The sequence below is a fragment of the Hydractinia symbiolongicarpus genome, chromosome 8 (assembly GCF_029227915.1).
Source record: "Hydractinia symbiolongicarpus strain clone_291-10 chromosome 8, HSymV2.1, whole genome shotgun sequence".
NCBI lineage: Eukaryota > Metazoa > Cnidaria > Hydrozoa > Anthoathecata > Hydractiniidae > Hydractinia > Hydractinia symbiolongicarpus.
The window spans coordinates 24,502,906-24,517,348 of record NC_079882.1 but is presented as its reverse complement, the minus strand read 5'-3'; the positions used below and the strand labels follow the sequence as shown (position 1 = coordinate 24,517,348).

Genomic DNA, 14,443 nt, shown 5'->3' with positions numbered 1-14,443 from the left:
AATATGGCTGCCATAATAGATATAAAAGGTAGGAAAAGAATCTTTCTAAGCTATACTATGCAAGCTATTATTGAAACAAAATATACAATCATTAAAAGGGTAAAACAATTACCAAACTATACAAGTTTATTAAGTGGTTAACAGTGTATGTGTAGATTTACTTCATGAGAGATCAGATATAATCGCGTTCAACTAAACAAAATGTACAGCAAGACCTGCATTTAAAAAAGAGATTAAAAAGGTTACAAACGGTTAAATATTTAAGATAAATACAGGAAGTGTCACAACTTTAAGATATGAGAAATTTAAGAGCATTTTTTTTCTTGTGCGATCTTCTTGCCTTCGTCTGGGAAGAGTTCTTTAGCAGGTGTCAGCCCGATCAACATGATGTGTCGATCGTACGCTTTTGTTTTCAAAAACAAACGGTCTGTACCATGCAATCGATCCAACACACCCAACACTCCGAAATTGTTGATGAACCTAACGTGGAAAGACAGAAGATTGAAAGCGTACATAGTTCTGTGTTTGCTTTTTTTTTCGTGAATTTTACTTTGGTACAATGCAGACAGGTGATTAATTCTTGTAGGAATTTATTCAATCTTCCAAAAATCAGTTCCCGCGAAAATTATTAGGACACTAATTCGCGCAAATTACAAAACAATTTACCTAAAATTTTTTCTTCTGATTTTCCTACCACTATATATAATAGATTTGTGAAGTTTATTTCTTCCACATTGAAACCCTTTAGTTGTCTTGTGAATATTATTCTCTAAATGCTTAAACAAACGTGGTCGATCGATCGATGGCATTTTCGGTGAAAAAGAGAAGCAATTTTCCCCAATGAGTTCGTAGATTTGTAATATAATGATCTCATTGGATAAATTTTAATCGATGGACGAAGGAGTAGAAAGCAATCCTACTTTTGTATTCGATCGCCCAGTCGACGTCAATCGACGAGGAATATGCGATGTTTTATTTTTAGTAACATCTTAGATCAGATAACATTTATAGCCTACAACTAAATAAACCGATGGGAGTGGTAGCCACACCACTGCAAAAAAAAAAAAAATTAAAAAAAAAGGGTTAACACTACACAACATAACTTATTTTTTTTTTTTCTCAATTCCAAAATTGAATATTTTACTATAATTTTTCTGTTAATCGAATCACTGCACCAATAAAATAGTAAATTCCAGTGATGCTCAAAAAAAAATACTTGATCAGATTGTCTAAAAAATCCCCGTTTATGATCGTGCAAATAGTGTAGTCAAAATTAAGGTTACCTTACAGAAACGAATAAATGCCGAAGAAAGAATGTAGAATTAATCAACCTCGATCCCAGGACAAGTTGTCTCTTTTCGCATATCGGACGGCGAGACGTTAGACGTATCAATAAGCGCAGCGCCGATGAGAGGCAAAAAGCTCTGGGAGCGAGGTTGGGAACTACTGTTTTTGAACTTGCCTCATATTTGAAAATTTATATTCCGTATTTTTTACACAAGGAAGGACATTTGCAACTTTCCTTCCGCAAACAAATGCTTTCATCAAGGTAGATTCTCTGTTGAGAAAATCACTTCATACAGGATGTATATAACACTTCAACATTGACTACTACTTACTTCAAATGATGGTAATCGTGAGCTTCTGGTGACGGAAGAAAGGGTAGGTGATAGCCACCGTGTGATATTTGTGTTGAAGTTATAACCATGCAGCTCCACATCCACAAAGTAGCGATGTGAGATCCCATCAATAAAGGTCCGAAAAACACTGGCAAGAGGTTGGAAACGACATGTTCAAAAGGGTGGGCGTAGATGCCAATGATGGATATGGAAGCAGTCCACTCGTGATGTACTTTATGGATATGTCTATAGATGCGTGGATGGTGAAGTAACCTAAATATAAGTGGTTAAAATTAGGCACATTATCTCCCAACAGCAACAGCCTAAATTCGATAGAATTTGCTGATTCCACAACAAAACGACAAATGAATTATCACCCTAAACTCTTTATTTAAATTTGAGGAAAAAAAACATAAAAACTGGACATAATATTTGAAAGTCACAAAATTACAGTGAATCTGAAAATTTATATTTGGTTGAAGCTTCGTCAACTAACTCGGTTTTAACACTCTGAATTCTCACCCTGTCCTCCGTTTAAAATTTCGTTTAGCGTCTCTACATACTTTAAGGCCACACCCTTTGAAATACCTTGATTTTATTTATCGAAAACATTTTTTGTTAACTCTAATGATTACGGATTGATTAATGTATATAAGGTTTTAAGGATCACATCTTATTCAACCGATCCTTTTATCTCTCTTCCTTTAAATAACATAGCAATTCGGCTCCCATTTTAAACAGAATACGGCTATTATTATAGACTAGTCAGTAGCCCGTGGAAAAATCCACGGGTTCGCCCGTCCTTTAAATTTAATCGTCGCAACAAAGTGGACAAAAATATATCGCATTTGGTATTAGTGCGCATTTAAAAATTTCGTGTTTCCGCAACAGGACACGGCTTTCGCGGACATAGACAGACAGACAGACGACGGCTATTATTAAAGAGACTTGCCTATGACTGTAATAAAAGAAAAATTCTTCCACAAGTATAAACACAATCAATTCAAACAACACCCATTGGAATGTTGGAAGTTCTTCTGCTTTGTAATAACAACCTCGATAATCCATAAGATAATACAGAGGGAATGAGACAGCGAGACCAATCAATTGGTTGCGCATGCAAACTAATATAGCGTGTCGTAGGCGAGGCATGGTAACCTACATAAAAGTCAATTAAATAAGCATAAAAGATTGAAAAATATAACTAACAACACACAGCAGGAGGTACATATACAACGAACTTTTTATGCAGTGGACTCACTAAAAAACCTGCAAGGGACCGGAAATAGTGATAATCTACTTGAAAGTGACATAGAGTGTGACCAACGTGCGTGTTGCAGATAAAGAGGGAGTTTTAGATAGAAAATATTCGAGACAGAGTTCACAGTATTCCTTAACTAATGGTAAAAAAACCCAAAGGACCCACCTACCATTTTATCTTCTTGAATCTTGTACTTCATGAAGTATTTTGGTTTGAAAATATCCAAGTACATGAAAAAGATTGAATTCATCCAAAAGTAGAGAAACAAGAAAGCATGTGTACCTATATATAACATCCAATGATATTCGTTAGCTACTTGTCATTAGAATATTATTAACAAATTTTGTTTGTGTCAAGTAATATTCTCACCAATAGTTGCCAAAACCAAGTTATTTTCATTGCAGATATCACGATGCACAACATTCCAAATATCCTGGTAAAAATATTTTGATGCTCCCCAAAATCTTTCAAAATGCCTAGAGAAAAAATAACAAAGAAATCATTCTCAATAAAAACTTAAGCAACCATGCAAAAATAAATGCCCTGACTAAATGATGAGAAAAGATGAAAAAAAGAGATTTTTATATATAAACAACTACCACAAAGGAATGAAGAACATAATATCCCATCCAGTAAACATTGCCTATAGTTATGTGATGTAACTGTTTGACCCAATTATGAAAACTAACCCTAACTTTCAACGCTAAACTAGCCTGTCTTTAGGCAGTACAACCCATCTATGTCGGATGACACATCTGTTTTGACTTGAATCAAGATTAGCCGGGAAATACTGACACATGCCTTTTGGATTTGTTTAGAAACTGTCATAAAATGGGCCAGGCCCAACAATTGATTGATACCTGTTACTTGATCTTTTAAAGACCCCTCACATTGTCACAGGACATTCGGATCGAAATAAGAACGTTTCAAAATGGGCTGGACCCAATGATTAGGGCATGTCATTTGGACTTTTTTTATAAACTTATTTAAAGGTAATCCAGGATGAACCGAGTACAACGGTAATTCAATCTTATTAAGAGAGGAATACAGCTTAAAAATTATTATTTTTAAGAGAGGAATATAGTATAAAATGGCAAATGTAACAATTAAAAGAGATGGTGGTTAAAGATTGTGCAATATGTTTGAAGATGGTTTTTGTGTCGGTATCGTTAAGAAGGTCAGAACATATTATTTGTGTTGTGTTAATTCTTGACTGATTGGGTTTTTGTTTTTTACAAGATAATAAAATGTATAACTTTTGTTTTTTTCTAAATAAAGAAAACATAATCTTACTGTGATCAAATTATCAGTATATTAAAATTACTGAGAAAAGACTGGCTATTCTTGTGCAGTTTTGTGTTAGATATTCTAACTATCAAATTATACTAACCATGTGACAGAATTTCGCACAGATGCAACAACCAATATAGCTGTTCCAATTATGAATGCTATTTTCTTTGCAGCACCAAAAACATTGGATTTCACCTAGTTTCAAAGTAAATAAGTAACACCACTCCTTATACACACATATATAAGGTTTTTAAAAACAATTGATTGGTTTGTAAAAGATTTTTTAAATGAAATCCCTTGACCTTTTCCTGACATTTCAAGTTAAATAATTTCACCATTTACACATTCCCTGAACGACAAATGGAATCAGTGGGATAATTAATAACGTCTTAAATAAAGATAGTGTTTTGTAAATAAATTGTTTTAATAATGCAGGTTTCCTAAGTCCATTATACTGAAAATATTTTAAAGAAACAATCGAATAAAAAAATAAAACTGCTGCAGGTAAAAAGCAAAACATATCACCTGATTGCAAAGAATCGATCAATTTGTCCATTTTTCTTGATTTTTTGTCAAAATGATTCTTGAGGCATTCAGAGGTCAGAAGTATTGTTAAACTTATATTTGTTTAAATAAAAAATATTCTGCAATTTTTTGTGTATTTTTTGTGTTTTTATTTATATTTTATTAAGGTTAAAATTATGAATCATTAATTAACTCAATATGGAAATTCATATTATGTGACAGGCTTAAAATGTTTGGTGATGGAAAATGCTGAAATGTCATTTTGTAACATCATAATTTACGCAGCAGAATTAAATTTTAATAACTCAATAAAATATGTATCATGAGAGTAAAAACAAGCCCAATGTCTTTTTACGTCTGAGGATACCTTTGAAATGTCCAAAATCTTTTAAATATATACAACAAAAGCTTATACATACCTCAGATGGTGGTGAACCTTTTAATTTGGGTTTTGCCCAATCAGGCAATTCAGAATCAGGTACGCAAACCTTCTCCATGACTAGCTAAAATAATAATAATATATTCTACTTTAAAAGAAATGTTTTTATTTAGAAACAACATATTTGAATACTATAACTTAAAAATATTACATTAAAATACAATTTCTTTATAAGCTGGTAAACTAAGTTATTCTTACACAGAAGATAAAATTCAACGTTACAAACAGCCCTGGGTTAACCAACACCTTGTGATGAACCCTGTGTGAGGCGTTGAATGTTGCAGGGAGTTGTGTAGTAGAGTGTGGACCCTAATTGTGTATGCATAGGTCAAAATGAGCATTAAATACTCTAGGAATCCCCATCAAAGGCACTCCTGAAAATAATACACAGGGTATATCACTTGATATTTGTGGGGCTAGCCATGTTAAATATGTACATCTGTTTATTAATTAATTATTTTCTTAAGACTATTTATATACTATAAATATATATATATGGTGTTTTTATAGTTTCTTTGCTTCCTCATTAAAGTTATGTATTACATGTTTTTCTTATAAGCAATGTTTATAAGCATATGCAGGCTCAAGCTTAGTGAAACAAATAGCACATATTACTTTTGCCTACCTTTATCTATAATATAATATCAGTATATGTCTGCCACGCAAAATGGTAACTGCAGGCGAAACACACAATATGTGTTAAATAAAAGACGGACCAGCCAGAAAAGATAAGCCAGTGGCAAGCATATCACAAGCATAATCTGAGCCTTTTTAAAAATTAGGATTAAGTATACAGGAGCCTGATTTTGAAAATTATGTATATGCTTATATAAAAAATGTATATTATGCAGACTGTAGCTTATTATATCGCTAAAAAGGAATACTGAAAAATACCGAGAGTTAATGTATTTTTTAGGAAAATACCATTTTAGCTATATATATATTGTTATGTTATTAAAAATGTGTGAGGATAGGTGCTACATCAACATCAGATATCTTAGCCTCTTCAGAAGATGCTCATTTGAGAAACCTTAACTGAGAGTAACAAAAGTGGACAAGTTATATATTTTGAGCCTAGTCATAAAACATTGGGGGCTAAACACAATCTCTGCACAGGAAAGTGAACCACATTGATTGCGCAAAACAGATGATCATTTATTGTCCACACTTAGTCACCCTATTTTTAGTAATGCGACTTTCACACTTGTTTATCTTCCACCCATATACATCAAGCTAAACTTAAGACCAAGTAGCAAATATTGCTGTTGTGACAGCGTGTATTTTTTAATCACAAAAATATATATATTCTAACAGAATAGATTTTGTAGTTAAACAAGTATATAATTCTGAAAACTAATTGCAATACTAAAAGGGTTTTTCTTGTTCTAAAACTAAAAACAAGCACTGAAATGTCTTCCACATGCTTTTTTAAAAAATTACCTTTTATAATATAATGCTAGGGTTAAAACAATAGGTCATTTCTTAGAACAATAGAGAAATGGGAATAATGAAATTTTTAGAAATTTAATATTCTTGAAAATCGTGTATGTACAATATTTATGATCATAGTCACACACTGCAGAGGTTACTAACTCGCCAAAACTTTAAAACTCAACAAAATTTTCCGACTCTTGGTTAAAGGTTCCTCAAAAAGATGGATTCCATTGTTTACATTTTCAGCGGTAAGCTCTTTCGACTTTGGCACTTGCCTGGCAGGAATAAAGATGGGTGTGCTAGGTGAAGCAAAGTTATTATCAGTGTACTTCTCTTTACACGAACGCATCTCTAGGACTTAAAATGAGGCATTAATCTACACTTGATAATAGTTTATAATATCAACAGTGTTTTTATGAGAAGAAATCCACAGAAAAAGACCTCTTTTTAACAAATCCTAGCATCTTTTTTCCTGCCACACAAATGCCAGAACCAAAGAGCTTACTACTGAAAAGTAAACAATTGACGTCATGCTGCCTGGAATCCATCTATATATGAGCATCTTCCGCTTTGTAGCCCCTTTAAAATATAATTTTTCTGTATATATAGCTAGCTAGCTGTACATATTCTAAGTTTAACCATTGTAGCTAACAACCTGGACTCAATAATATTGCCTGGACATACAATATCACTTACAAGCCTGAATAAATCCAGAAATTTCGATCAAAAAAAAATCAACAAACTTTTACTTCTAAAACTCTTTCCTTTGACGTTTGTCCAAAATTAAAAACTGGTTTGCACCAAAAACGTATAAAGTTAAAAAACAGTAGGGAAAGCTAACCTGTACATAATAGAGCAGAAAAGTTTTGATATCCCATGAAATGATTAGCGGACTTTGACCACTAAATTCAAGGAAAGACTTTGTTTTTATTTTGATGCTTTTAGTCATGGTGCAAAGTCACGCATTTCGAGCAATACCTTTTAGCATAGGACAAACGGGTATACATTTTTCGTTATAATTTTATATTATACAGGTTCAAATAAATACTATACTTATTAACACGATAATATAATGTTAAGGACAAATTACAAGTTTTTCATTTTTTAAATTGTGTATATTATTGTTATTTTAACACTGCTTCGAATATATTTGTTTTGTTTTGATTTTATTCCCCCCCCCCCCCGTACTAAAATGAACTCTATTAGGAATTAAAAGAAGTCGGAGTTATAAAGCCTAGACTAGATGGCACAAACTTCAAACAAATTTTTAAGTAATTTTAAGGTAAGTTCGATCTAAAACCATAATATGTAAAAGATAAATTATACATATTATAATTAATACGTAAATTGTTTCAAATAAATTGGAAGGGCAGGAGAGATTGGATAATAGGGCATATGGAAAATGCATTTGTTTAGCCATAATCATCTTTTCTTATGACTATGGTGTAACTAGAGCCTTACGAGATTAAGCCGGCTTTAATGTTTTAATTAGTATGGGTGAATCTTTATTAGCTAAACGGGGGTATACGATATCCATTAAAAGCTATGTAAAAATAAACATGTCCGTGGATATTTAACTTAAACTTTCGCTTCGAACTTCATCCTGATAACGGACGATATTTTCCAAAAAAAGTAACATTTAAGATTGACCTCGTAAAACATTGGAGGGTTTTAAGAGATTTTAAAATGATTTGTAAGAGGTCTGATTATTATTCAAAAATTAACAAATTACACCCGGTTACAATTAACTTCAATGTTTCTATTAAAAACAAACTTATACATACACCATCCCGTGCTGCCCATCCCTCACTCAGACGGATAAACCGCAACCAACTGCACCACCTCCGACCTTTTAGTGTCTCCAAGAACAATAAACCAACATGCAAGCTGTTCGCAATAAGATGGCCACACTAAAGGCCAAGCTTGAAGAGGCCAATAGGGCTGCGGACGATGCTGAGAATGAACTTGCACTGACTAATGAAAAAGCTGACGAAACAGAAGCGAGGGTAGGTCATTACATATTTATAAAAATTATAATTTTACCGCTTTAAATTAATTATTTGCTTATGTTTACTTCTTATAAGCCAATAGTAAACATTTTAAAAAATTGTTGGTGTTTTGTTTGCAATTATTCAATAATGTTGTTGTTTTTTTCGACTGACTGACTGTCAAGTTAATATTTGTCAAACAGCATTAAATGTAAACAATTTTATAGCAATACAGACGTTTCATGTTGATCATGTAATTTTATAACCATATATGGTTGTTTTACACCGGAAATAGCTGAAATATCCCGCGATAGCATTTTTTGTCGCAATTGGAATATTTAAAGCAAAACTTTGCCAGAAAAAAAATGTTACGAATTTCACACACGTAGAAACTAATTTTTATATTAATTTTAAAAACTCCCCCCTGTTCTCAAGGGTATATATCACCCCCATTCACATTTCATTAGCCCTGTCAATAATATTGACGACAGCAGCGAAGAAAACTTGGAAAGAGGTTGGAAGTGCTTAATATCTAAATCTTTGCAACATAGTTCCCAGGGATCTTTGTCCCATCGCGCCGCCTCAGTAAATAAAAGGAAAATGAGTCCTAAGGGAGGAGGTGGAAATTGTTAGTTTACCAAGTAGTTAATGTAAGTTCATAGCGGATTGTGATTATATTTCTTGCCTTCAACGGTAATTTGTCCTTCGTTTCTACTTCAGACTGCAGATCTAACAAAGGAATTGTCTGACCTCGAAGATCAATTGGATGAAGCAGAATCCAGACTCAATAACCTTAATGAAAAATTGAGCGAGGCTGAGAAAAACGCAGATGAAAGTGATCAAGCTCGCAAAATTTTAGAAAATCGAGGGACAGCTGATAATTCCCGCGTATCGAGACTAGAAGCCGAGCTTGAAGAATTGGTCACTAAAAACGAAGATGCGAAAAACTCCCACGAGGAGCTAGCTCTTCAACTTGCGGAAGGAGAAGAACAGCTTGATCAGGAAGAAGAGAGGTGCGAAATTGCTGACGCACGTGTAAAAGAACTCGAAGTGGAAGTAACACAGGTAGGGAATTCACTTCGTAGCATGGAAATCAACGAAGGACAAGCAGCAGAACGGACGGAAAGCGGAAATTCAAAAATTTCTGGCATCGAAACAAAATATCGAGAGATGGAAGAAAAAGCGACTCAGTTCGAAGAAAGATCAACTGAACTCGAACAGGAGTGTGAACAACTGGAAGAAGAACTTAACGAAACAAAGGATAAATACACAGCCACTAAGGCTGAGTTGGATGCGCTTTTGGCTGAGATAAACGAGATGTAACTTTATTCTTTTATCGTTTTTAATATTTTTCGTATGGAATTGTACATATAAAATCTACTTTTTTACTCTCAATCTTTTTATTTATGTATACTTTTTTACATATCTCCACGACTGGCTTATATTTTTTGCAAATAAATGTAATGTTGCTTGTCATAATCGCTTGATGCGCATTGTTGGGCTGATCAACTTTGTACCCAGGAATTTTCTTCCCTTTCTGACGAAAAAGTCCTGTGGACGAGGTTGAGGCTGCTTGGTACTAATTACTGATGTTGATAGAAACTCCTTCATAAGGTTTAAAACAATTTGCCCTTCCACCGAATTTGGTTCCAGGGTCTTTTTTTCGCTTTTTGATATTGGACACGCGCGAAAAAAATTCTTTCCGACACCAATGTTAAAATGGTCCTGGAAATGAGGTTCTTATTTTAATTATTACCTTCCTCCACTACCCAGTTTAACGTTGTGGTCATATTTATCCTTGTCCCCACTAATGAAGGTAACGGCCTAAAAGCGTTATTGACGTTAAAGTGTGTGAAAAGTCAGTGTTAGCACAATAACACCGATAATTCGCTCCAAAACGTTGATGCTAAGAGTTAACACCGCGCCTAACGCCTTAAAATTATCAAAGTTTCTGCATGACGAATCCATCATAAAAACTTTGCAAAATGAACAACCGGATTTAATTAATGAGGTTAAAATTGTCGACAAAAAAAAAATTGTCAGATTACCCCTTCCTCAATTTGTGTTAAAAGATTTTCACCCTGTATGTAATCTCCCCCTCCCACAATTAGACAGGGTACTATAACTCAACGAAGCAACAAGAACAAACGCACTTAGTTCGTGATCACAAGGTTACAGCAGGTTAAATCTTGCTTTTATGGCCAGGATTTAGCTTTCTTAAACATCTTTTCAGATTTTCCATAAAAAAATTTTATTTTTTCTGCGCCTAATATCTACATAGATGCAAACGAGAACTGTTTACCACAATCGAAACTCGGGTCATGACGGGCGTGTATAATTTACCGATCTGGCGACATGAATAGAATCCTGCTCAATGTTTGTGCTTTCGACGAAAGAAATACCTTTAAAATTTCTAGATTTCCTGATGAAAGGGAGAGCCGAACACTAGGATCCCAAACGTGTGAAATGCTTAGTCAAACTTGGAAAGTGCAGAAGTAAACAATGTAGATGGGTGTTTCTCGTTAGTAAGGTAAGATCGTATCAAACAGTCATACAAGAAGGACAAAACACACACGTTTTATAAGAAGCATACTTTTAAATTTGAGAATCAAATTTTGAAAAAAAAAAAGTTTTTAGAATTTAAAAAAAAATGAGTCTCAATGATTCTTATAAAAATTATTCTTTTTAAAAAAGTGTTTAAGGGTTAAAACAAACTCTACTGGTCCTGATACATTTTAGAAATTTAGCTAAATTGAGGCCACTATTTCCTGGAATCTTAACACACTTTAGAAAAAATACTTTTTTTCGTCATGTCTCGCGTACAGTTTTTAATATATCTTCTATTGCGCTAATTGCATCGTTCTGTTCGAAACACTTAATACTGCGACTACACGTAGCAACATATTCGTCACACATTTTCTTCGCTACTTCAATTACGTTTGGATATTTTAAAGGGATAACATGCCTCAGTTCTTTTAAATGACGCGAAATATTTCCTTGTTCACTCGATACAGCGTCAAATCTTTCCTTCAAACTACTGCACCGTTGAAGCGCTAAAACCAACAAAAGATTTGTTTTTTTGAGTACAGATTTTTTATTCTGAAATGTTTCGATATCTTCGGCGCACTGTTGAGCAAGAGTTAAGTTTTTGCCGAAAGCGAACGATTCCTGTTGAACCTAAAACAAAATTAAAACCAAATTGAAGCTGACTGTCTTATCTTATTATCCATTTTTAAAATACAAGGAGAAGATTTTTGAAAAGTTTGTGTTTAAAAGAATAGAGAGGATATAAATCAAAATTTCTAGTTAGACAAGATTTGGATTAAAAAATAACGTCACACATCGCACAAGAACTGTTTTTGTTTTTAGCGCGTAATTCATATTCGGTTGGTCAATTTGAGTTTAAATCTTAAAAATTCATTATATATATAGAATTAATCAAATTAGTCAAATTTTGTTTCCGCTAAATTTCATTACCAGAAGCAAAGAAAGAAAATTGAAAAGTTTTTACTTAATCTAACTGGTTTTATAAAATGCCTAAATATACCCTAGGTGCTTACTCCTTTACATTTAAACAATAGAATTTACATTGCGTTTTAAAATTCAAGAATTTTTAGAGATGCAAACAGTTTTTATGATTCTACAAACAAACGAACATCCGGACTGGGCTCCCTCCTCCATTCGAAAACAGCATTAACATCACGTTGACTATCTTATAGCAGAAACTTACTTCTTCAGGTTGACAAGTTAAGACTGTTGCTGCTTTGCAACTGTTCGCCATTAGGCTTCCTTTTAAGAGGTATACAAAGTTCTCCCAATCATTCACTGTCCACGTAAGATCTGCTTGCACGTCCAATGCTTCAATCGTTGCTCCTTCCGCCATATCTCCAATGGCTTGTGCAATTAGTTCGACGACTTGTGTGTTTTCGAGTCTGGCAAGTTCGAGTGAAGCCTTAGCTAACAAGAAGTCGCCACCAAGCACAGATAACTTGTTTCCGAAACCTAAAGTTTTCTTGTTAAGGTCTTGTAAGAACTCTTCACTTTTTAGACTTAGCATGCTGCGGTGAATGAGAAAAGCTGAAATAAAAAAATTAAAAAAATGAAAACCAACATGCCAGTGTGTGACATCCATATTAACACGGCTCAACACACTAGGGCTTCGCTTATACAACTCAACACGAGCCTGTTCTGTTCACGATAGTAGCTTGGGTACCCTTGCCGTCTTAAATAACAACAAAGATGGGATTCTAGAAAGTTTATTCCCATGCAGCAGCATTTTACGGGCACAAAAATAATTAATACAAAAATATTTGATGATGTAAAAAATAATTATTCTTATATAAAATTCATGGAAATGGATTACACAACACTAAAAAAAAAGAAAAAAAAAATGAAAGTTTTGTAACACTTTTTTTTACATAAAATTAACCATAAAATTAAAGATAGTCGATAATCACAATATTGTCAGTGCTGACAATACAAGATTGATAAATGTTTAAGTGCCAATCAGCCTTCGCTTCCTTTGGGATAAAAAGTCTTCCCGATAAATGAGAAAATAATTCTCTACAGAAATTTGAATCTTCGACAAGTTTTAAAATCCGTTAAAACAAACAGCAATTCATCATAATATTGTTTGACATGTACATTTTCACTAGATCGTACTACCTATCTTTTTATAAACAAGTGAAAACTCGAAATTAGACTGGGATACGCTTAGAGTATGCTTACGTTATGCTGATTGGAAAAAAATTTAAAACTTAAACGTTGCTCTTATGAAACAAGATGAAATGGTCCTTTTTGGATAGGCACGCCTTTTTCGGACAGGTGGTTAAAATATGCCCTTTACTATTGAGCGAACCTAGGACGTCCAGTTGGATACATTTTGATATTATATTATTCTGACTTTAAAAGATGCTGTTTACTTAAATTTGTAGGACAAATTTGCATACCTGTACTAATGAGTTCTGTTGTTTCTGCTAGCATTCTCTGTTTTCGATGTATACCACCAACAACGTCATTGAGTAAGTCTGACTCGTTCTTTACAGCTTTCGATATAAGTAATACCCACAAACCACCAAATTGGTGGCTACTGTATGGGTCTTGTGATAATAAATCTCTTGCTGTCGTAAGTAATGGGTGACCACTGCCAACCAACTTTTTCGCAAGTTTTATAAAGTTCGTTGGTTCTTCTTCATCGACAAGAAACTTTAAACTACTAAAATTTGTTTGGTAGCCAACAACCCTCTCTGCAGTATTGATAGCTTTCTGTAAACCATTTCCATTGATTGATGACCAAAACGAATACCTTTGGCCCCTTAAGACGCTAGAATAAGGCGCCAAAATAAGTAGTCTTTGTTGTGACTGGCATCTTGTGAGTAAAATCTTAAAACAGGAAGCCGACGTCATTCTACTGATATTATTGCAAAACAATCAAAAGTATAGAATAGCTTATGAGATAATCTCTCTTTGAATTATCAAATTAATTTATTTGTATATCCAGGATGTCCACAAAATTTCAACACTCATATTTCCTTTATTTCCCTAACCATTTCAGAACGAATTTCATACTCATTAGAACGTTAGATTATCCTAATAATCCTTGCCAATATATGAAAAAAAAAGTTCTGACTAAACATTAAACCTTAAATTCCTGAAAAATCGACGAAATTGCTGATATTCCTAACTTTTTGACTGAGATATTGATATTTCGAACATTCTGATGAGTACTAACAGAGTGGACACCTGTCATCTGTACCACATGGTGTGAACATGTGATTATCAAAATAAAAACAAAACCGTGATATAGAAGAATATCTAGGACTCTTGAAAAAGTCAACAAAACATTCTTCTACAATTTAAAATCGGCAAACGAATCGCATTTAAAAAC

The 14,443-nt window shown here is 33.6% G+C and overlaps 3 protein-coding genes across 4 annotated transcripts; 1 reads left to right on the top strand and 2 right to left on the bottom strand.

Annotated features, from left to right (window-relative positions):
- Nucleotides 1-51: 51 nt before the first annotated feature.
- On the bottom strand, nucleotides 52-7,561 carry LOC130655424 (fatty acid hydroxylase domain-containing protein 2-like). Of its 2 annotated transcripts, none has more exons than XM_057458178.1 (8): nucleotides 7,410-7,561; nucleotides 5,115-5,198; nucleotides 4,271-4,365; nucleotides 3,250-3,356; nucleotides 3,050-3,162; nucleotides 2,572-2,777; nucleotides 1,620-1,892; nucleotides 52-480 (listed from the first exon to the last, which is right to left on the bottom strand). In XM_057458178.1, the coding sequence occupies exons 1-8, from the start codon at nucleotides 7,515-7,517 to the stop codon at nucleotides 306-308; spliced, it is 1,161 nt and encodes a 386-aa protein (XP_057314161.1). In that variant the 5' UTR covers nucleotides 7,518-7,561; the 3' UTR covers nucleotides 52-305. The 2 variants fall into 2 exon arrangements, with proteins under 2 accessions (XP_057314161.1, XP_057314162.1); XM_057458179.1 differs by lacking the exon at nucleotides 7,410-7,561 and adding an exon at nucleotides 7,265-7,285.
- Nucleotides 7,562-8,357: 796 nt separating this feature from the next.
- Nucleotides 8,358-10,035, top strand: LOC130655427 (tropomyosin-1-like). Its single transcript, XM_057458185.1, has 2 exons — nucleotides 8,358-8,574; nucleotides 9,277-10,035. Exons 1-2 carry the CDS (start codon nucleotides 8,449-8,451, stop codon nucleotides 9,877-9,879), a joined length of 729 nt encoding a protein of 242 aa, XP_057314168.1. The 5' UTR covers nucleotides 8,358-8,448; the 3' UTR covers nucleotides 9,880-10,035.
- Nucleotides 10,036-11,279: 1,244 nt separating this feature from the next.
- On the bottom strand, nucleotides 11,280-14,035 carry LOC130655423 (all trans-polyprenyl-diphosphate synthase PDSS2-like). Its single transcript, XM_057458177.1, has 3 exons — nucleotides 13,506-14,035; nucleotides 12,287-12,633; nucleotides 11,280-11,733 (listed from the first exon to the last, which is right to left on the bottom strand). Exons 1-3 carry the CDS (start codon nucleotides 13,960-13,962, stop codon nucleotides 11,365-11,367), a joined length of 1,173 nt encoding a protein of 390 aa, XP_057314160.1. The 5' UTR covers nucleotides 13,963-14,035; the 3' UTR covers nucleotides 11,280-11,364.
- Nucleotides 14,036-14,443: the final 408 nt, after the last annotated feature.